At 50.6% G+C, this 22381-nt stretch overlaps 1 protein-coding gene across 1 annotated transcript in view; it reads left to right on the top strand.

The window, feature by feature from the left end:
• DNAH8 (dynein axonemal heavy chain 8) overlaps window positions 1-22381 on the top strand; it is a 13985216-nt gene that overhangs the window by 7097067 nt on the left and 6865768 nt on the right. Inside the window, exon 47 of the mRNA XM_085610239.1 lies at window positions 14603-14710. Within this exon, the coding sequence (XP_085466365.1) occupies window positions 14603-14710 (108 nt within the window). The remainder of the gene's footprint in view (window positions 1-14602; window positions 14711-22381) is intronic.

Raw genomic sequence — 22381 nt, 5'->3', positions numbered from 1 at the left:
AAGGTTGTCCTCCGGACTCGTCCTTCCTCTCTTCCGAAAGTGGTGACTCCCTTTCACATCGGGCAATCTGTCACGTTGCCCACCTTCTTTCCGCATCCTTCGAAAGAGGAAGAGAGGCTCCACCGCCTGGACCCAAAACGGGCGCTGTCCTTTTATTTGGACTGCACCAAACAGTTCCGGTTGGACGACCAGCTTTTTGTTGGATACGTGGGTGCTAAGAAGGGGAGGGCAGTACACAAGCAGACCATCTCGCGGTGGGTCGTATTGTGTATAAAAGCTTGTTACTCCTTGGCTAAAAAGGACCCTTCTGTTGGGCTGCGAGCCCATTCCACCCGGGCCACAGTGGCGACTACTGCCCTGGGCGGAGGAGTCCCCTTGCAGGCAGCAACATGGGCCCGCTGCACACATTTGCGAAGCACTATTGCCTGGACAGCCAAGTCCAGAGAGATGGCTTCTTTGGCCGTTCTGTTCTCCAGGACTTTCTGGTGTAATCTTGGTTCGCAGACCCACCACCGGGGATGGTATTGCTGGGGTATCTATTCTAAGGTGAGGAATCTAACTAACGTGTTTCTTTCAGATGAACAAGTTACTTACCTGCGGTAACGGTGTATCTGTAAGAAACATTAGTTAGTTAGATTCCTCCCCGTTCTGCGAACTGACATCTAGGGTTAAGGCTATCCTTTTCAGGGCCCTAGATTTTTTGGCACCAGTGTCGGTCTCTTGCATGGCTCTGCGTTCCTGGTGTGGAAAGCTATGCACAAAAACTGACGTCAGCGCACGAGGGCGGCGTCTAAGTACTCCGACGACATCATCCTGGCGCACGATGCCGACGACGGACTCGGATCTGCAGACGACACCTAGCGACGCGCAAGGGGTATTGCTGACGAAAAAATCTTTCCCGATCCAGCCTGATGCCTGGGGATATTCTAAGGTGAGAAATCTAGCTAACTAATGTTTCTTACAGATACATCGTTACCGAAGGTAAGTAACTTGTTCGGCAGGCCAAAGAAAGCTCTGACCTGAGTTTGGGTAGTCCTAGCAATCCAGTCCACAATGATCTGGATTTTGCTCTCCAGTGGTTGAACCTGGCCTCCACCTACCTCGTGGCCCAAGTGTACGATGTTGCTCTGCCGTATCTGGCACTGGGTGGCCTTGATAGTGAGGACTGCCTTTTGTAGGGCCTCCAGAAAATTTCTGAGTCGGACCATGTGATCTTCCCAGGTTGAGATAAAGACAGGTATATCATCTAGATATGCTGCACTGTGGGCTTCCAGACCTGTTAAGACTTTATTCACCAGCCTCTGAAATGTGGCTGGTGCATTCTTCAGACCAAAGAGCATCACAATAAATTGATGATGCCCACTAGGGGTTGAGAAAGCTGATTTTGGCTCTGCATCCTCAGCTAGTCTGTTTTGCCAGTAGCCAGCTGTCAGGTAAAATGCTCTCAGAAACTTGGCTGAGGCCAAAGTATCTATGAGTTCATCTGCCCTGGGAATTGGATGCGTATCAGTCCTAGTGACTGCATTGAGGCCTCCATAGTCCACACAAAACCTCATCTCTCTTTTTCTACCCTTGGCATGAGGTTGTGGCACTTGGACTACTAGACTAGCTCAGGGCTATCTAAAGGCTCAATTCCAGCATCTTTTGGACCCCTGTCCTGATGCAATCCCTGACATGGCCAGGCTGTCTATAGATTTTACTCTTAACAGGCATACTATCACCCGTGTCCATTTCATGGGTACACCAGGTGGTTTGACTGGGTGTCAGGGAGAACATGTGTCTGTACTGATTGATGACTTGCCTGTAATCAGCTTGCTGCTGGTTAGTGAGTCTGCCTGTCAAGGCTACTCCATCTATTACCCCATCATCAGGGTTCTGAGAGAGGAGAGCAGGGAGAGGGTCACTCTCTTCCTCTTGTCTCTGATCAGTTGCCATTTGCAAGCCCATGTCAGCCCTGTCCATGTAAGGTTTCAGGCGGTTCACATGAAGTATCCTATGGGGACTTCTTGGAGTACCTAGGTCCACCAAGTAGGTGACCTCACCCTTTTAATAAAGTATGGTGTGGGGGCTACTCCACTTGTCTTGGAGAGCTGCTGGGACCACATGCTCCAACACTCACACATTATGGCCTGGCTGTTAAACAGTCAAGACAGCCTTTTGGTCATGCCAAGCTTTTTGAAGTTCTTGGCTTGCATCCAAGTTTTTGCTGGCCTTCTTTATGTAACCAGCCATGCGAGAATGCAGGCCAAGGACATAGTCCACAATGTCCTAAGTAGTAGGTTTTAGAGATTGCTCCCAACCTTCCTTCACTAGACACAATGGACCCCTAAAAGGATGTCAAAACAGAAGCTCAAATGGTCTGTAGCCGATCCCCTTCTGAGGAACCTCTGTGGAGGCAAAGAGAAGGCGGGGTAGTAAGTTTTCGACTAAGCTTATCTGGGAGTCCCATGATCATACACTTGAGGGTCTTGTTGAACCTTTCAACAAGCCCGTTGCACTGTGGATGGTAGGGTGTGGAAAATGTGTTGTTTACTCCACACTCTTTCTACTTGGCAGTGATATAACTTGACATGAAGATGGTGACCCCCTGTGCCCCCACAGCCGGTCGCTCCTCCTCCACTGCTCTGCCGCCTGCCTGCCTGCCGCTGCCTGGCGCCTGCCTACCACTGTGACTGCTGACTGACGCCACTTACCTCCTCCACGCCGCTGCCTTCTGCCTGCTGCCTGCTGCCTCGTAGGTACCGCCTGCCGCTCTTTGCCTGCCGCTGCTGCCCCTTCCTCGCCCACTGACCGCCGACGCTGTCCCGGTCACTTCCCCTCCGTTTTTCCTGCCGCCGCTGCCCCGGTCTCCTCCTTCCTGCTCCCGCCTCCGCCTGCAGTCCCGCCTCCCCTCCCTTCCCATTGGCCACCCCGCTCCCGCCTCCCAGCTGACCCTCCCTCCCGGCTCCTTATTTAAGGGGACCGTGGCGGGCTGGTCAGTGTGACCCCCTGTGCCCCCACGGCCGGTCGCTCCTCCTCCACTGCTCTGCCGCCTGCCTGCCTGCCGTTGCCTGGCGCCTGCCTACCGCTGTGACTGCTGACTGACGCCACTTACCTCCTCCACGCCGCTGCCTTCTGCCTGCTGCCTCGTAGGTACCGCCTGCCACTCTTTGCCTGCCGCTGCTGCCCCTTCCTCGTCCGCTGACCGCCGCCGCTGTCCCGGTCACTTCCCCTCCGTTTTTCCCGCCGCCGCTGCCCCGGTCTCCTCCTTCCTGCTCCCGCCTCCGCCTGCAGTCCAGCCTCCCCTCCCGGCCCATTGGCCACCCCGCTCCCGCCTCCCAGCTGACCCTCCCTCCCGGCTCCTTATTTATGACGCCCCCTCAGCGACCGTGCAGTGGACGCGCGCAGCGGGAGCGCCGACTGAGCGCCGAAGGTGCGCCAAAGGTAAGCCCGTCTGCGCCCGTCCGCGCCTGGACCACGCCCCGCGCCAGACCCCCTGGCCCCCGCGCCTGCCAGCCCCCCCGCAGGACCTACAACTTCGCCACACTCATCGCACTCAACACCGCCCGAGCCCCCGGATGCTACCAAGCATCCCCGCGACACACACACGGACCCTTCGTCTGCCGATCCTGCAACTTCTCCTGCCTCCGAACCTGCACCGCACCCGCCAAGACTGGAAGCAACAACCACCTCAAGTGCATCATGCTCAACACCCGCTCCATCCACCGCCACGCCGCGGAACTCTGGAACCTCCTCGACACCGCATCTCCAGACGTCGCCTTCCTCACGGAAACCTGGATGAACGCCTCCTCAGCCCCCGGCATCGCCATAGCCATCCCGGACGGCTACAAGATCATCAGGAGGGACCGCCAGGAGGGACCGCATCAACCAGACCGGAGGAGGCATCGCCATCGTACACAAGAGCACCATTCGCATCTCGACTGACTCCATCAACACATTCAGCGCCGCCGAATACCTCCACTTCCAGATCCACACCGATCCCAAGACGACCCTCAGAGGCACCCTCATCTACAGACCCCCGGGACCGCGTGCACAGTTCTGCGATGACATCACGGACTTCATCAGCCCACACGCCCTCCCCTCCACCTACTACATCCTCCTCGGGGACCTCAACTTCTACCTGGAGAACAACAACGACCGCAACACCACCGCCCTGCTGGACAACCTCGCCAACCTCGGACTCAAGCAGCTAGTCAACACCCCCACCCACTACGCCGGCCACACGCTCGATCCTATCTTCTCCTCCAGCAAGCACATCTTCTTCAGTCACTCCACCGGACTCCACTGGATCGACCACAGCTGCGTCCATTTCAGCTTCGCAAAGAACACGGTCCACCACCACCCGAAGCAGGTTCCCCACAGGAACTGGAGCAAGATCACCGCCGACCAGCTCGCCACCTCCCTCAGCCAGAACTCACCCGTCTGGACAACGGACCCTAACACAGCAGCCTGCAACCTCACGCAGTGGCTGACCACAAGTGCTGACGAACTCGCCCCACTGAAGGACCCACTCACCAGGCCCAGAAGCAAGAAGGCTCCCTGGTTCACCGACAAACTCAAGGACTCCAAGAAGGCCTGCCGCGCCCTCGAGAAGGCCTGGCTCCTCGACAAGACCGCCGACAACATGACCACCCTCAAACTCGCCACCCGCAGACATCACCAGCTCATCCGCACCACAAAGAAGAAATCTCTGAAGGAACGGCTGGACAAGAACGCCCATGACAGCAAGGAGCTCTTCAACATCGTCAAGGAATTCTCCAACCCCAGCACCGGTAACAACGACATCACCCCCTCACAGGACCTCTGCGACTCCCTCGCCTCGTACTTCCACCGCAAGATCGCCGACATCCACAACAGTTTCGGCGCTCAACCCCCGCACCCATCGATCGAACCTACGCACCCAGCCGCCATCCTCCAGACATGGACCGAGGTGACCCCCGAAGACACGACAAGCATGATGAACACCATCCACTCCGGATCTCCGACCGACCCGTGCCCCCATTACGTCTTCAACAAAGCGGCCCCCACCATCGCACCCCACCTCCGAGACATCATCAACACCTCCTTCAACACAGCCACCTTCCCAGAGAGCTGGAAGCAGGCCGAGCTCAGCGCACTACTTAAGAAACCAACAGGGGACCCGACCGACCTCAAGAACTTCCGCCCCATCTCGCTCCTTCCCTTCCCGGCCAAAGTCATTGAAAAGGTCATCAACAAGCAACTGGCCACCTTCCTCGAGACGAACGGATCCCTCGACCCATCACAGTCCGGATTCAGAGCCAATCACAGCACCGAGACCGTACTCATCGCAGCCACTGACGACATCCGAGCCCTGCTCGACAACGGTGAAACAGCGGCACTCATCCTCCTAGACTGGCCACGCCCCCCCGCCAGGAAATCATACAAATAGAGCGCGCCAAACGCCCTGTGCCGCACTTGTGATTGGCTCCTGAGGCGAAAAGCCGGGAGCAGGGGACAAATTGATTTTTAAACATTGTGTGTGATACTTTGTTTTTAATCCCGTACCTGGGCTTCCACAAACAGCGCTCCTCGCTGCAACGACCCCCTCATTCTGACGCCATTCACGAGGGCGAGGCGAGACACGCCCCCTCGGCTGGCCACGCCCCCCCGCCAGGAAATCATACAAATAGAGCGCGCCAAACGCCCTGTGCCGCACTTGTGATTGGCTCCTGAGGCGAAAAGCCGGGAGCAGGGGACAAATTGATTTTTAAACATTGTGTGTGATACTTTGTTTTTAATCCCGTACCTGGGCTTCCACAAACAGCGCTCCTCGCTGCAACGACCCCCTCATTCCGACGCCATTCACGAGGGCGAGGCGAGACACGCCCCCTCGGCTGGCCACGCCCCCCCGCCAGGAAATCATACAAATAGAGCGCGCCAAACGCCCTGTGCCGCACTTGTGATTGGCTCCTGAGGCGAAATGCCGGGAGCAGGGGACAAATTGATTTTTAAACATTGTGTGTGATACTTTGTTTTTAATCCCGTACCTGGGCTTCCACAAACAGCGCTCCTCGCTGCAACGACCCCCTCATTCCGACGCCATTCACGAGGGCGAGGCGAGACACGCCCCCTCGGCTGGCCACGCCCCCCCGCCAGGAAATCATACAAATAGAGCGCGCCAAACGCCCTGTGCCGCACTTGTGATTGGCTCCTGAGGCGAAAAGCCGGGAGCAGGGGACAAATTGATTTTTAAACATTGTGTGTGATACTTTGTTTTTAATCCCGTACCTGGGCTTCCACAAACAGCGCTCCTCGCTGCAACGACCCCCTCATTCCGACACCATTCACGAGGGCGAGGCGAGACACGCCCCCTCGGCTGGCCACGCCCCCCGCCAGGAAATGATACAAATAGAGCGCGCCAAACGCCCTGTGCCGCACTTGTGATTGGCTCCTGAGGCGAAAAGCCGGGAGCAGGGGACAAATTGATTTTTAAACATTGTGTGTGATACTTTGTTTTTAATCCCGTACCTGGGCTTCCACAAACAGCGCTCCTCGCTGCAACGACCCCCTCATTCCGACGCCATTCACGAGGGCGAGGCGAGACACGCCCCCTCGGCTGGCCACGCCCCCTCTAAACCTCCCGGTCAGGGGCATAAAGCATGTGTCTTGGTCGGACGCGCAGCGGACGAGCGCAGCGGGCGCGACGGTGGCGCGCCGAAGGCGCGCCTAAGGCAAGCCCGCCTTCGCCCGTCCGCGGCCGGCCGGGGCTAGGGGCACGACTCCATGCCAAAACTACATCCTTTTCGTCCAAGGATCTAATTGCTCTACGAGGCCATTGGCCACTCCCGGATCCCATCCGCAGACGGATCTCCTCTCTCGGCCTGGCCTCCTCTCCCCACACAGCCCCTAATCCCCCATTACATGCTCCCCTGTCACCCTGCCCCCTTCCCCCTGACCTCCTCCCCCGCTTGCCAGCACTGTCCGTCTTTTTACTCAACACCAGGTCAGCGGTCAAGCACCACCATGAGCTGTTCGTCTTACTCGACTCCGAGAAACCTGACCTACTGCTCTTGACCGAAACTTGGTATTGCGACACTTCCCTCCCCGTTCTCCTGGCCACCCTACCCCCCTCCTATATGGCCCTGCGAGCCGACCGGCCGGCAGGCAAGGCAGGCGGTGGTGTCGCCCTGATTGCTCGGTCCGAGTTGAATTTCCAATCACTTCCCTCCCCCCCCATCCCCCCTGCTGACTTCCTGGTAGTCCGCTCTCTTTCATTTTCTCCCCCCATTACCTGCTTATTAATGTACCGGCCTCCCCAGCCCTCGCCCGCTTTCTTGCCGGCCTTTCAAGACCTGTTGGCCAACTTGGTGGTCAACTACGCTTCGGTCTTGGTGCTAGGGGACTTCAATTACTGGCCCTCTGACCCACACGAGTGCTCAGCCTCAAAAGAGTTTACAGACTACCTCTCATCCCTTAATTTCGTGTCGCACATATCCGTTTCCACCCACTCCCATGGGCACACTCTGGACCAGGTCTGGTCCCTCAACCTCCCCGTGGCCTCGGCCACCGCCTCGCCGTGCCCCTGGTCCGACCATGCCCTCATTTCCTTCTCTATTCCCCGTAACACGACGCCTAAAACTCCGCATGCCAAAAACATCTGGGCACGGAACTGGAATAGACTGGATTACCCCTCTTTGTCCTCTATGCTCCGCGACTCCACCCCTACTCTTGTTGGCTTACCATCTTCCTCTCAAGCCAAGGCCATCAACACCTGGCTGGCTGAAGGCTGCGATTCTGTGGCGCCCCTACGCCGCATCTCCATCCGCCGACCAAAGGACTGCAATAGATGGTTCAATGACCACCTAAAAGATTTCAAATTGAGCGCTCGACGGGCAGAGAGGCAATGGAGGAAAAACTACAATCCCTTATTAAAAACCCACTTCATTTCAGCACTGGACAAATACAAAACAGCAATCCTGGCTGCTAAGACCGCCTACTTTTCGTCAAAAATTACCTCTGCTGAAAATAAACCCAGGGAAATCTTCAGGATAGTGAATGACCTGGCATTCTCAGATCGAACCTCGCCCAATATCCCTCCCTCCCAACCACTCTGCGATCAGCTTAATACTTATTTTTTAGACAAAATAGCAACTATCAAACTCAATATCCCTCCACCTTCTTCTGCCTTCGTCGATCCCTCCCCCCCTCCCCTCCCCTGCCTGCTTACCTCCATCCCCCTCCTTACTCAGGATTCCTTTATGGAGATACTCCCTAAAGTGAAGTCGGGGTCTCCCGCGGACGTCGGCCCAGCACGTGTCCTGCAGCAAATCTACTCCAGCTGCCCTGACCCCCCCATTGCCTTCCTCAACAGCTCCCTGGCACAGGGCATAGTGCCCACTGCGCTCAAGGCAGCTACCATAGTGCCCATCCTAAAAAAACCTGGCGCTGACTCCTCTATCTCGGCCAACTATCGCCCCATCTCCCTGCTACCCTTTTTGGGCAAGGTGCTGGAACGCCATGTTACCGCGGTGCTTTGCGCCCATGTTGAGGCAAATGGGGGACTGGCATCCCGCCAAGCCGGGTTCCGTCCCAGACATTCGACCGAGTCAGTTGTGGTCTCAGTCTTGGACAAACTCAGAAAAGGTATGGATGGAAACAAACACCAGGCACTGGTCCTCCTTGATCTCTCCGCCGCCTTTGACACGGTGGACCACACCATCTTACTTACCCGTGTCAAGGCGGCCGGCATCGGGGGATCAGCCTTGATCTGGCTCTCCTCCTTTCTGAGGGAACGCACTCAGGCGGTCCGGCTAGGCGACTTCACGGCCACTCCCCTCCCTGTCACCTGTGGTGTCCCCCAGGGATCCTCTCTCTCCCCCTTACTTTTCAACCTTTATATCTTTCCTCTTATCTTTGCACTACAGCAGCTGGAGGTCACCGTCTATAATTACGCGGATGACCTCCAGCTCATCTTTGATTTGTCCCTATCTCCTCTCTCGGTTTCTAATTTCCAGTCAACTATGACATTCATCAGGGACTGGATGAACCACAACCACCTCAAGCTGAACCCGGATAAAACCGAGCTGGTTCTCACTGGTGGTACGTCCAGTCCCTGGAACTCTCTCTTCTGGCCCCCCTCCCTCGGCACTGCACCGACCCCCTCCACTACGGTCAAAACACTTGGTGTCAAAATAAATAGCCAACTCACCCTCCGTTCACAAATCAGCTCTGTGGTGTCCTCCTGCTTCCTCTCTCTTCGCACTATCCGCACTGTCTCCCGCTTCTTTTCCCCCCAGGCACTTAAGACCATTATGGCCGCACTCGTGATATCGAAACTGGACTACGCAAACGCTCTGTACCACGGTATCCCCGCATACAGTTTGCGTAGACTCCAGACTGTCCAGAACCAAGCAGCCCGGCTGGTGTACGGTCTTCCTCGGTATCACCACTCCACCCCTCTTCTTAGGGAGCTTCACTGGCTCCCTATAAAGGAACGGGCCCTATTTAAGATCGGCTGCATGGTCTTCCAGGCCCGCCAGGGCACTGCCCCCGCCTTCATCTCCTCACTAATCAAGTCTTATGTACCATTAAGAGAACTCCGGTCTTCTTCCAAGTCCCTCCTTCAGATCCCTCGTTTCTCTCGCAAAAAGTGGGGCGGGGCTAATTTCTCCACCCTGGCTCCAACCTTTTGGAACTCGCTCCCTGATCACCTCCGCTCTGCCACTCAGTATCTCCCCTTTCGCAGAGATCTGAAAACGTTCCTCTTCAGCCAGGCTTTCCTCACTTAAACTCCCTCAAAATTCCCTTCACCTCTCCCTGGTCTTTCCCCCTCAGTTGCCAATTCCCCTAGCGCCAAGAAACCGCAAGGTGTACGCTGCGCTCTAGAAGTATTTTAAATTAGAAATTAGAATTAGACCTCTCCGCTGCATTCGATACTGTCTGCCACCGCACCCTAGTCCAACGCCTCAACGCCACCGGCATCCAAGGGAAGGCCCTGGACTGGATCACCTCATACCTCTCCGGAAGAACACAGAGAGTACGCCTCCCACCGTTCCGCTCGGAGGCCACCGAAGTCATCTGCGGCGTCCCTGCAAGGATCATCGCTCAGCCCCACTCTCTTCAACATCTACATGAAACCACTAGCTGCCATCGCTCGCAATCACAACCTGAACATCATTTCCTATGCCGATGACACCCAGCTGATCCTCTCCTTCACCAAAGACCCCGACACCGCCAAAGCGAGCCTCCACGAAGGGATGAAAGATGTCGCCGAATGGATGAACAACAGCCGCCTAAAGTTGAACACGGACAAGACAGAAGTCCTCATCCTGGGACCATCGCCCTCCGCATGGGATGACTCCTGGTGGGCCCCAGCCCTAGGCACCGCACCCAAGCCAACAGACCACGCACGCAACTTGGGCGTCATCCTGGACTCCTCATATCGATGACCAGACAAGTCAACGCCGTCTCCTCATCTTGCTTCCACACACTCCGCATGCTCCGCAAGATCTTCTAATGGATTCCGACCGAGACGAGGAAGACTGTCACCCAGGCCCTCATCACCAGCAGACTGGACTATGGAAACACCCTCTACGCCGGAACAACAGCCAAGCTTCAGAAGAGACTCCAGCGCATCCAGAACGCCTCCGCCCGAATCATCCTGGACGTCCCCCGACGCAGCCACATCTCGAGCCACCTGAGAGACCTACACTGGCTCCCTGTCAACAAGAGGATCACGTTCAGACTCCTCACCCACGCACAAAAATCCCTCCACGACCTGGGCCCAAGGTACCTCAACAACCGCCTGACCTTCTACACGCCCACCCGCCAGCTACGATCGGCGAACCTCGCCCTCGCCGTCGTTCCTCGCATCCAGAGAGCCACCGCCAGAGGAAGATCCTTCTCCTACCTAGCGGCTAAGACATGGAACTCCCTGCCCGTCCACCTGCGGCTGACCCAGGACCACCTCGCCTTCAGGAAACAGCTCAAGACCTGGCTGTTCGAGCAGTAGCAGACCCCCCTCCCCAAGCGCCTTGAGACCCTTCTGGGTGAGTAGTGCGCGATATAAATGCCATGATTGATTTATTGATTGATTACCTCTGTCAGTTAAATCCTCCTTAGGGAAGCCCACTCTGGAAAAGGTTCCCAGAGGTCCCTGGCCACTGCAGGAGCTGTAGTGGTTCTAAGGGGAATAGCTTCTGGGTATCTAGTGGAACGGTCTACCACCACTAGTATATAACTGTCCCCAGATGCAGTTGGAGGGTTCAAGGGACCAACAATGTCATTACCTTCCCTTTCAAAGAGGACTTCAACCACTGGAAGTGGAATTAAGGGGGCATTTGTGGTGCCATCTGTCTTACCACTGGCTTGGCAAGACAAAGAGACAAAACTCCTTTGTGTATTTAGACAAATGCGGCCTGTAAAAGTAATGGACAAGCCTTTCCCAAGTTTTGCTTTGCCCTAAGTGTCCTGCAAGAGGAATATCAGGTGCTAGGGAGAGGAGCAAACCTCTAAATTTCTGGGGTATCACCAACCTCCTGGTGGCACCAGGCGTGGGGTCTCTACCTTCAGAGTACAGAAGACCATCTTCCCAGTAGATCCTAGAGGCCCCATTAATATTCCCTGCTTCCTCAGTAGCAGCTTGCTGCCTGAGGGGTCCAAGAGAGGGGCAGGACTGCTGCTCCTAATTCAAGCCTGCCCTGGAAGGGCCCTCTGTCACCAAGAACTCTGCCTGGTGAGACCCATGTTCCTCTGAAACCGTTCCTTCACAGGGGCTTAGATCATCTCCCCCAGGAGGTGGACCTTCACTGGGAGTTAGGGGGGAGGGCAATTCCTTACCCTTCGTGCTCTTTCTCCCGAGAGGCACCTGGTCCTTTTTTTTAGGATCCAGTGCTTTGTCAGTGGTGTGATGTTTGGCCTGAGCCCTGGTGACAACAATAACACTGGCAGAGATGCCCATCATCTCGGCATGAGTCCTGAAATCCACTTCAGCCCAGGCTGAAGTTTCCAGATCATTGCCCAACAAACAATTTAAAGGTTGGTCTGGAGATACCACAGCCTTCTTAGGTCCAGTTACCCCTCCCCAGCTATGGTTCCCAACTGCCAAGGAATGGTCAATACTGACATTGCTACCGTTTATGACTTGGTACCTTTGTCCAAGTATAATCTGATCAGGGGACACAAGTTTCTCTGTCACCATAGTGACACCGGCCTCTGTGTCCCTGTAAGCCATTGCTTCTTTTACATTTATCAGGATCAGCAGCCAGACCAGCTTTGTTGCGGTGCCTGCAGATGCAGGGAAGTGACTCCTTCACTTCAAGGGGGATTCCTATAGGTGCCTTGGATGCCCACAGGCCTTGGAAGGTTTGTGTATGGTGCACAGCCACTGACGTTGCAGCAGACGATCAGGGCGACAAGATCAGGAGCAGCAAGAGTCTTTTCAGTTGCAGCCTTGATGCCCAGAGCGAAGTCCAGTGAAGTCCAGAGTGCCTAGAAGGTTGAAGAAGAAGTGGTATCTGAAATGTTGTGCTGTGTGGGTCTAGTAGACTGGTACCGGGAGCAGCGAGGGTCTCCCAGAGGAGCTTAAGTGTGCATAGAATCATGCCCCCACTCCGTTTACGGGGTGGGGGTATGATTCCAACATGTTTGCATGGAATCATACCCCCACACCATTTATGGTGTGGGGGTATGATTCCAGCATGTTTGATACCAAACATGATAGGGTTGGTTACAGCCAGTTGGCATTTGCACCAGCCAAGGCTTGTTCTTAATCCAGCCAGGACACTACTGCCTTTGAAGCCTTCCTGCATATCGAAGGACTTGAGACAGATGAGATCCATTACAGGAATGGCCTTGCTGTTTTATTTGTTTTCCCTCTGCAGAACCGATTGACAAACCATGAGAGCCTCAAACTCCTGCAGAACCGATTGACAAACCGTGAGAGCCTCAAAGTCCAGTGGCACGCCAGGCAAGACCCACTGCACACAAGCTCCACAGCCCGGGGAGGTGACTCCTGCCTGCGTCACCTTGGTCTAGGGGTCCTCACTCCCTGAGCCCCTCTTTAAGTTCCCCCAGACTTCTCCCAAGTCCCTCCTTGTAGCTTTTGGTTCAGGTCCTCATTAACTTTTATGGTATAGCACTCGAGGCTACCCTCCCGACAAGCACCTCTGCACCTAGACACCCCAGGTCAGGTAACCCGAAACTGCTGGTAGTTCTTTGCACCTTAGCACCATAAGTCCAAAAGAGCACCCCGAACTCTGACTGCAAGTAGCCACTTGCTGTGTAGGTTTTTCTTCCAATAGGATAATATGACTGTGTTTGAGGCTCATACCACAAGCATTATACTGTTTTCTTTTCAAATCGATAACTCTGAAAGTACTTACGTTATTCTAAAGAACTTGGGGGCATATTTACAAGCCTCTATCGCCACCACAATGTCACTTTTCAGGACGTTGTAGTGGGGATAGGGGCTTTGACTTATTTACAAGGCGGCGTTAAGCCACTTAACGTGGCTTAACGCTGCTTTGTAAATAAGGCACCCTTTCACGCTACACATAGCATGAAAGGGGTGGGCAATGGGTGTTGCAGTGGGCGTTCCACCGTAACACTCATTGATTTTGATGCTGCCCCCTATTTACAATGGAGTCATAAATAGGAAGCAGCGCCAAAATTAAGACCAGGGAACGCCTGGTCTTAAACTGGCGAAATGAGGAGAAATTTTTAATTTCTTCCTTGTTTTGGTTGTTTCCATGGTGCTTTGTTGTGCAGCACACATAGAAACAGCAAAATGCGATTGATTGTTTATGTGCAGGAAGGTATCCCTTCCTACATGTAAACAATCATTTAAAAGAAATTACGTTTACAATTTCATTGTGTGCTGCATTAAGCAGGACACATAGAAGTTACAAAACGCAATTAAGAGATTGTTGATGTGCAGGAAGGGAGACCTTCCTCAACATAAACAATTTTCCCCTCAACGCAGACACCCTTGCACTGTGGTGTAAGGGTGTCTGCATTGGCGCTAGGCTGCTAAATTTAGCGCCAGTGCAGGGGGAAACACAGGGCTGCACCATAATGTTGTAAATATGGTGCAGCCCTTCGTTACAGAAGTGGCGGAGTGCGGCATTAAGCCGGCACTTCTTAGTAAATATGCTCCGAGGTGTCTAAATTCATAAATCTAGTTTATCTTCACAAATTGATCTCGTATTTCTTATTGGGTGTGTGAATCATTTATTGACTGTGTGTGTACAACAAATGCTTAACACTACTCTATTTTAAGCCTAAGGTGCTTGACCACACTACTACAAATAGAGTACTAAAGCCCTGTAAACCAATAAGGGATGGCTGGACTTTTTGCACTGTATGTCCTTACATTGGCACTACTACATAAAAAGCTAGCTTTCTACAGTTGGTGGGTTGTGCACTTTTCAAATACAAATACTATTTTGAAAAGTTGGTGCCATATGTTGTTGTCCCTTTCCTATTTCAGTTCTCACTTATCCTTGAAACATTTTTGGATTTACAAATTAAAATTCTCCTTTCTTATTCTCTTATTTTGCATATTTTAACCTGAATACATGATTTGTGCAATAATAAAATGATCTCAACTTACTGTACTGAAATGCTTTTTCTTCTTTTTCAGATAATAATGAGGGTTAAGCTGGCAAGCTGTGGCTTTATTGATAATGTGATGCTGGCACAAAAATTTTATGTTCTTTACAAACTTTGTGAGGAGCAGCTCACCAAGCAGGTATTGATGGTGTTATGTATTCACAAATGAATTTATGTATCAGTATGCATCAGTATTCTTAAGCTATGGTGACGCATTCAAGAACGGAAAAACTGACAAAATAATAATGATAGAATGAGTATGAGTTAGTGGTGAAGTGAGTTTCAGATTGATTTTTGGTACAAAATGCAAAATAGCTCGATAGCGTGTGTGTTGCTTTTTGAAAGCCAGTACTTCCGAAGTATGCTGTCATGGATATTTCTTTCCAAGACACGGATAAAGGAAAGCACCTCCTTTTGACATGGTCACCCCCACTTTTTAGTCATTGGTACTGATGCTTTTGATTGGAAGTGCACTGGGTCCCTGCTAACCTGGCCCCAGGGCCAGTGCTCCTTCCATAAAATGATACAGATGTTAATTGTAACCCAATTAGCAAGGACTTTAGCACCCCTGTAAGTCCTTGGTAAATGATACTCCAATAATCTGGGCTTGGGTACTAAAGAGAGTCCCTAAGGGTTGCAACATGTATTATGCCACCATAAGGGCTCTGCACACAAACTACATGTAGACTGCCACTGCTGGATGCGTGAAATGGTGGAAGCAATTCTGAAAACACAAAATTGTACTATACCCACACACAGTATGTACTATATGTAAATCACGCCTACAGTAGGTCTTTTGAACTCTAAGGAAGGGGGCATTATATTACATGTGAGGGCACATCTGCAAGAGCAGATGTGCCCCTGTGATACCTAGTTCCATTACTAGTCATTGCAAGTGATCAGGAAGCCATTTTAAATGTATGCACTAGGCACAGGTCATTATGAGTTACCCAGCTACATAGTGGCTTCACTGAAAGTAAAGATGTTTAGTATCAAACACCTCAACTTAATAACTCTGTACTGATGCCAGTATCAGATTTGTGAAGACATGCACCCAGATGGCACCTTAAAGGTGCTCCCTGTAGCTCTACTAGTCACTTTGTGTGTTGACTGATAGATATCTTCCAGCCTGCCACGCAGACGAGTTTTTGACCCCCTGCAAGGGACAGCCCGCACTCTCTGAGGTCAAGAACATTGCGTGCTCGGAAGAAGGTATTCCCACCTCCAGCAGGATGGCCAGGGAATCAGCAGATCATTGTCAAGGCCAGAGGCTTCAAAGCCACTGCCACATTTGATATGCCACCCCTCTTCCCTGTGGCCCATTTGGCCCCAGAACAGGTGGGATATTAGATATTCAGGAGGTATGTTTCACTCACAGGCTTGTTATACCCCTTGGGGGGGGGGTCCTGGAAGTGAACAGCAATTGAAGGGTTTCACCACCTTGTTTTGGTGAAATATGGACTTCTGGGCCAAGATTATGCCTATTTCTCGCAGGAAGTGGTCATATAGGGGGTGTAGTCACCCTAAGGGTAGGTAGCCCATTGGCTACTACTAAATACTCCCCTAAATGTCCCTAAATTGAGTATTTATGAGTCCCCTGGACACCAGGTCCACAGATTCGACTTCCTGAGAACTGAAGAGGACAAACAAGAGACAACAGTGCAAGAACTAAGGACTTGCATAGAAATTGGTGCTAAACCGTGCCTTGCTCCTTGACCTTTGCAAAGACCTAACCCGTCCTGCAGATGTACATCCTGCCCAACACTGCCTAGCACTTCAACTCAGCTACCATCTCCTTTAGGGTGGAGAAGCCATCCCCTTGAATCCACAAGCACCGACCAAACTTGTCCTGTTCGAGTGTTGCTGGCCATTGGGCCCTCTGAGGGAGCATCACTTCAGGAGGAGGTCTCTGTGGCTCTAGAAGGTAAGCTCCATCTCACTGCAGAGTGTTGAGGAACTGTACCCTCCAGGGGTTTTGCAGCACCAATACCCTGAGTACCAGGGCACTTGTAACAGCCAAGGCTTGTTCTTAATCCAACCCGGACACCACTGCCTTTGAAGCCTTCATGCATGTCGAGGGACTTCTGGACAGATGAGATCTATGACCGGAATGGCCCTGCTGTTTTACTATTTTTCCCTCTGCAGAACCGATTGACAAACCATGAGAGGCTCGAACTCCAGTGGCAAGCCAGCGAAGATCCACTGCACCCAAGCTCCACAGCCCGGGGAGGTGACTCCTGCCTGCGTTCCCTTGGCCTAGGGGTCCTCATGACCTGAGCCCCCCTTTAGGTTCACCTAGACTTCTCCCAAGTCCCTCCTTGTAGCCTTTGTTTTATGTCCCCATTGACTTCTACGGTATGGCTCTTGAGGCTACCATTACGACCAGCACCTCTGCACCCGGACACCCCAAGTCAGGTAACCCAAAAGTTCTGATGGTTTTTTGGGCCTTGACCCTCTAGCACCTTAAGTTCAAAATATCACCCATGAACTTCGACTGCAAGTATCTGTTTTCTGTGTATGTTTTCTCTCCCATAGGATAACATTACTGCATTCGAGGATCAGACCTCAAAAAACGTTTTTTTGAGCATTATACAGTTTTCTTTTAAAATCGAAAACTCTGAAAGTACTTCTGTTATTTTAAAGAGCTTGGTGTTTAAATTCATTTAAAAAGTCTACTTTATTTTTAAAAATTTGTTTAGGATTTCTTATTGAGTGTGTGAATCATTTATTAACTGTGTGTACACAAATGATTAAGCTGCTCAACCACACTACCACAAATAGAGCATTTTTGATTATTAAAATAAGCCCTGTAAACCAATAAGGGTTGTCTGGATTTTTGTATAGTGTGCCCTTACATTGGCACTACTACATAAAAAGCTAGCTTTGTACAATTGGTGGATCAGCGATGAAGTACAAGAGTTCCATTTGCTGATACAACTTGGTCATTAGTGTGTTCTCACTAAGAAATCCTCAACTGACATTAGTTCAAAACTATTTTTGCAATTTGTCATTTTTTTAATTGTTGTTACATTTTCTAAATTGGAACTGTTAGTGCCTTGTGCTAAGTCCCCCATTCCATTCCATTATAAATGTAAAATGAGTACTAGTCAGTTGGGTCTTTTTCTAAAAAAGTCCTAACTGTACTAAAGATGTCTGGCCCAGAAGAGACTGTGCAAGAACCCAAGCTGATCCCTTATCTGCAGCTTAGTATAACGTAGTTAAGGGTCCTCTGTAAAGCCAATACAATTGCTACTGTCTCAAAACTTAGAAAGGCAAAGCTCCAGGAGGCCCTTGCAGACTTTGATGCATCCCAGTTGATAAAGGATACTGTCCCCGCTGAGGAGGAGAATGACAGTGTCCATAGGACTGTAGACTGTACCCAAGGGGATAGCCCCTCTAACTTAATCAGAGAGGATGTGGACTCAAACCAGAAAATCCACCTTATCACTATACCTTGAGGCAACTCAGGGAACAAAGATATCGAAGAATGAGACTAGGAAAATGTATATTTTGCAAAACTAGCCAAGAGAGCAGCCCTTGAAGCAAATATCCTGGCTATAGAAAGAGAAACGGCTGAATCTACTCTAGAATCCATGAGTTGTGGCAGCAACAAAATAAATAGGGAGAAGGAGGAAACGTTTGATCCCAAAACTCCAAAGGGATTGTCCTTAAATGTTGAGAGTGATGACATTACGACGTGGTTTCCAGCCTTTGAGAGTGCTTGTAAAATGAGGAAGTTACACCAGAGACACTGGGGCTCTCTAGTGTGGGAGATATTCTCAGGAAAGTGTAGGGATAGACTCCTGTCGCTTGATGAGGAAAAAGCTGAATCATATGACCTCACAAAGGGTACCCTGATTGAGGGCTTTGGTATCACAACTGAAAATTACAGGATTAGGTTCAGGGAGATTCACAAAACAGTGAGTCAATCCTGGGTAGACTTTGTTAACTTCTCAGTCAAAAAACCTAGGTGGCTGGTTGAATGGCAGTAAGGTGCAAGATTATGATGGGCTCTATAAATTGATTTTTGAAGGAACATCTGTTGAGTAATTTCATCTAAAAGCTGCATCAGTATCTAGTGGACTTAGGATTTGTCTCTCCCCAAGAGCTGGGGAAGAAGGCTGACCACTGGGTCAAAACAAAGGTGTCCAGAAAGATCTATAGTTAGGGTGACCAAAAGAAAGGGGTTACTGCTCCCCCACCGGGGAAAGATGTGGGACAAAGGAGAGAAACCCCAAGAGCCTGCTAAAGGCTATTAAAATCCTGTTCAGGAGGGTTGGCCAAGAGATACTTCCCAATCAAAGGTTGGGTACTAGGGTAAAAACTGAGATCCCAAAAAGGCTTGGTGCCATTTCTGTAAGTAGAATGCTCACCAAAATGGGGACTTTTTCTGCCCTAAAAAGGTTACCACTAGTCAAACACCTTCAGGGGTTGTTAGTCTCCAGATCGGATCTTTGGTGTGCCCTGACCGAGTCAGAGGGAACACTGAGGCTATTTTAAACTCAGAGGGAGAAGTGTATGTAGCTAAGGCGGGAGTGGTGGCTTAGTGGACTAATGCATCCACTGTAGGATCCTATGTTTGACCTGATGGTCACATGTGGGTCCATTCAAAATTTCATCCTTTCGAGGGCGATAAAATGAGCACCATTAAGTTGGGTAACAATAAACATCTGTTATTCAGCGCCAACAAGGTGAATATGCACTTTACAGGGCAATTGACCTTGAATCTGGGGAACCGGGTTCGAGTCTCGGCTAGGGGTGGGCGGAATTTGCGAAAGTGACTTTCGCAAATTATCGCGAAAATGTTAAAAATCTCCGCAAACACGCGGAAATATCGCGAAGATGCGGAAGTTTTTTTCCTGCCTGTTCGGGGTATTTTTTGCGTGGTCGCAGCTCGCCAACTTACCCATGCGGTTGCTTGCGGGCGCGGCCATCTTGTTTTCACTCTTCTCGCGGTGCATGATCGCGAGAAGAAAGACGTGATCGCGCGACCAATGACATTACTGCGGGTGCGAACTGTCGCGAGACAGCGCAAATGGCTACCAACAATCCAACATCTCGTGGAGAACGCGACCGGATCGGGAAAACTTGTCGGCGAACGCGGGGATTCAGGTAAGGCGATCGCGCGCGAGAATGTATTATTTTACAGCGCGAGCAAGAAACAAATTATCGCTAAGCTGCGGAATGCTGAAATTTTGACATTTTCACGCTCTGCGCGGAACACGGAAATGTCAAATTATCGCAATTTCCGTGAGCGGAACGGAAATTTAGCCCAGGCCTAGTCTCGGCAACAACGCTCAACATCCTATGATTCTGGGCAAATCACGTAATCTCCCCGTGCCTAACAAAAAATGAACGTGTCCGTCTGTAACGCAACTGGTGCTCATGTAAAGCGCTCTGATGCCTGATACCTTTGGGTCAAATTAGCCCTATATAAAACTCTGGAAAAATAAAATACACGCTACCCTGGCTGTCTAAAAAATATAGACAAAAGCCACATATCATTGGGGTTGAAGTAGAAGCACTGAGGGATCCAGGTGCAAGTGTCACAATGGTGACTGAAAAACTAATATCTTCAAAACAGTACATAACTGGACACACATATCCAGTTATCACTGCTGAGAACATTGTCAAGGTTCCTCCCATGGCTATGGAGACCTTGAAATAGGGAGGAGTTCCTGGCCAAATGAAGGTATTCTCTGCCATACCAGTTTAATGTCTGCCATGGAATGATCTAGAAACCTGAGCATGGGCTGAGGTAGAGATGAGAACCCATGCAGCCATGCTAGGGATACCTGAATGGGTTTGTGTAAACACCAGGGCAAAGCAGAAGGGGTGGGGAAGAAGACTCGGAGACAAGAATAATGGCCATTGAAAACCTCCAAGAGAAAAGGCAGGAAGGCTGGTAAACTGACTTCCATACAGACACAAGCTCAGGTATCCTCTCCCCAGGAAGAAGACCTGTCAGCCCTTAAGAGAACTGAAACTCAGAAACATGAGCCTTACACATCAGGGAGGGTGTACCCTCTAGGGAAGATCTATGCCAGGGACAAAAAAAGTAACACTCTTGAAAGCCTGAGACAGCAATCTGCTGCACAGGAAGGTGGTGATGTCAGTGATTCCCACAGGACCAATTGGAAGAAAGGACTCCTGTACACTGAGGCCAGAGCTCCAAAACTGGGTGCCACTAGGAGAGAGTTAGTGCCACAGATGTACAGGGAGTTTCTACTCACTTTGGCGCATGACATCCCCATAGCTGAGCATCTTAGCCATAATAAAACTTAGAGTAGGTTGGTTGCCCACTTTTACTGCTCAAACATGTCCCAGAAAGTGAAGAACGTCTGTCACTCCTGTGTTAGTTGACAAGCCAGTGGCGAGGCAGGTAGCGAACTAAAGGCCCGCTTAATTTCACTTTGAGTGTTTGCGGTTTGCTTTGAAAGGTTAGGGGGTCACCATTGTTGGCCTCCTTGACCCTCGAACAGCTTTAGGCAACAGGTTTATTCTGGTGGTAGTAGATCATGTCACCAGGTGTCCTTAGGCTATTCCTTTTAGGACTGTCACTGTTCCTGCAGTTGCCAGGGTCCTCTAATGTATTTGTACTATAGTGCGGTTCCCCAAGGAGAGTTAGTAACTTCATGTCTGCTTACCTGAAAGCAATGTGGACTGAGCTTGTGCAGACTCTTATGTTTACCACACCCTATAATCCACAAACCAACGGTCTTGTAGAAATGTTTGACAAGACCAAGAAAGTATAATTATGGGGCTCCATACAAAGCTAAGGATAAAGTGGGCATCCTGTTACCATGCCTGCTTTTGCCTACAGAGAGGACCATAGAAAGAAGTAGGCTTTAGTCCCTTTAAGCTTCTGTTTGGCCTGTTAGAGGTCCTCCAAGTCTGGTGAGGGAAGGCTGGGAAACAGAATAAGTGTGAGTAGGTTGAAAACTAGAGTGTGCATTATCTACCAAATGGAAAGAAATTGTTTCGAGCAAAAGCCACTGTGATATGAAAAAGTAAATATGTTCTTTTATCACAAGCACTCGCATAGACAAGCTTCAGTCGAAAAGAGAGGATACTAGATGGTATGTGATATACAAAACAAAAGAGATCAGTGCATAGTAGGCAAAGATATTGCCAAACACGAGTTTCCCATGAAAGCGGAAATAAAATAAATTGAGAATAGAAACAAAACCTGTAAAGAGTGGGATCATGAGTGTGAAAACATATAGACCACGTGAGAAGAAAGAGAATAGAACGGAGAATCACAATATCATGTGTCAAGAAGTTGGCAGCTGAGATTTATCACTGCACGACTCTCCCCAAAAACATTGGGATAACATCAGTGAGTTACCAGGTTCCAGAAAAAAAGCATCAAGCAAAAGTATCTAATATTTCAGTCTGTAAATAGCAGAACATAAATGACAATTAGAAATGAGTTAGTAAAAGTAACTATAATGAAATGAAAGCCGCCCATCTTACCAAAAGTAAGTAGAATATTCTGACATATCATATATATGCTAGGCTAATAAGGAGTCCATGATAAGCTCCACTAAAAGATAAAAGAGAAGGTAGTAATATACATGATGCTACAAACAAGAAAAGTGTATTAGTTATGAAAAATAAGAATAGTAGCATTCACAAAAAACGATGTCTAAGAAATGCTTGAACATTAATCGAAATAGTACTGGTGAAAGTAAAAAACGTACACTATACTAGGTAGTACAGAGTACAGAGTTGGGTCAGAGACATAGCTCGCAGGCTCATCAGACTAAATGACCTCCTTACCATGTCAATACATGACTAATTGTGCGAA

This window comes from Triturus cristatus, chromosome 6 (assembly GCF_964204655.1).
Source record: "Triturus cristatus chromosome 6, aTriCri1.1, whole genome shotgun sequence".
NCBI lineage: Eukaryota > Metazoa > Chordata > Amphibia > Caudata > Salamandridae > Triturus > Triturus cristatus.
This window is presented reverse-complemented; position numbering and strand designations above follow the sequence as displayed.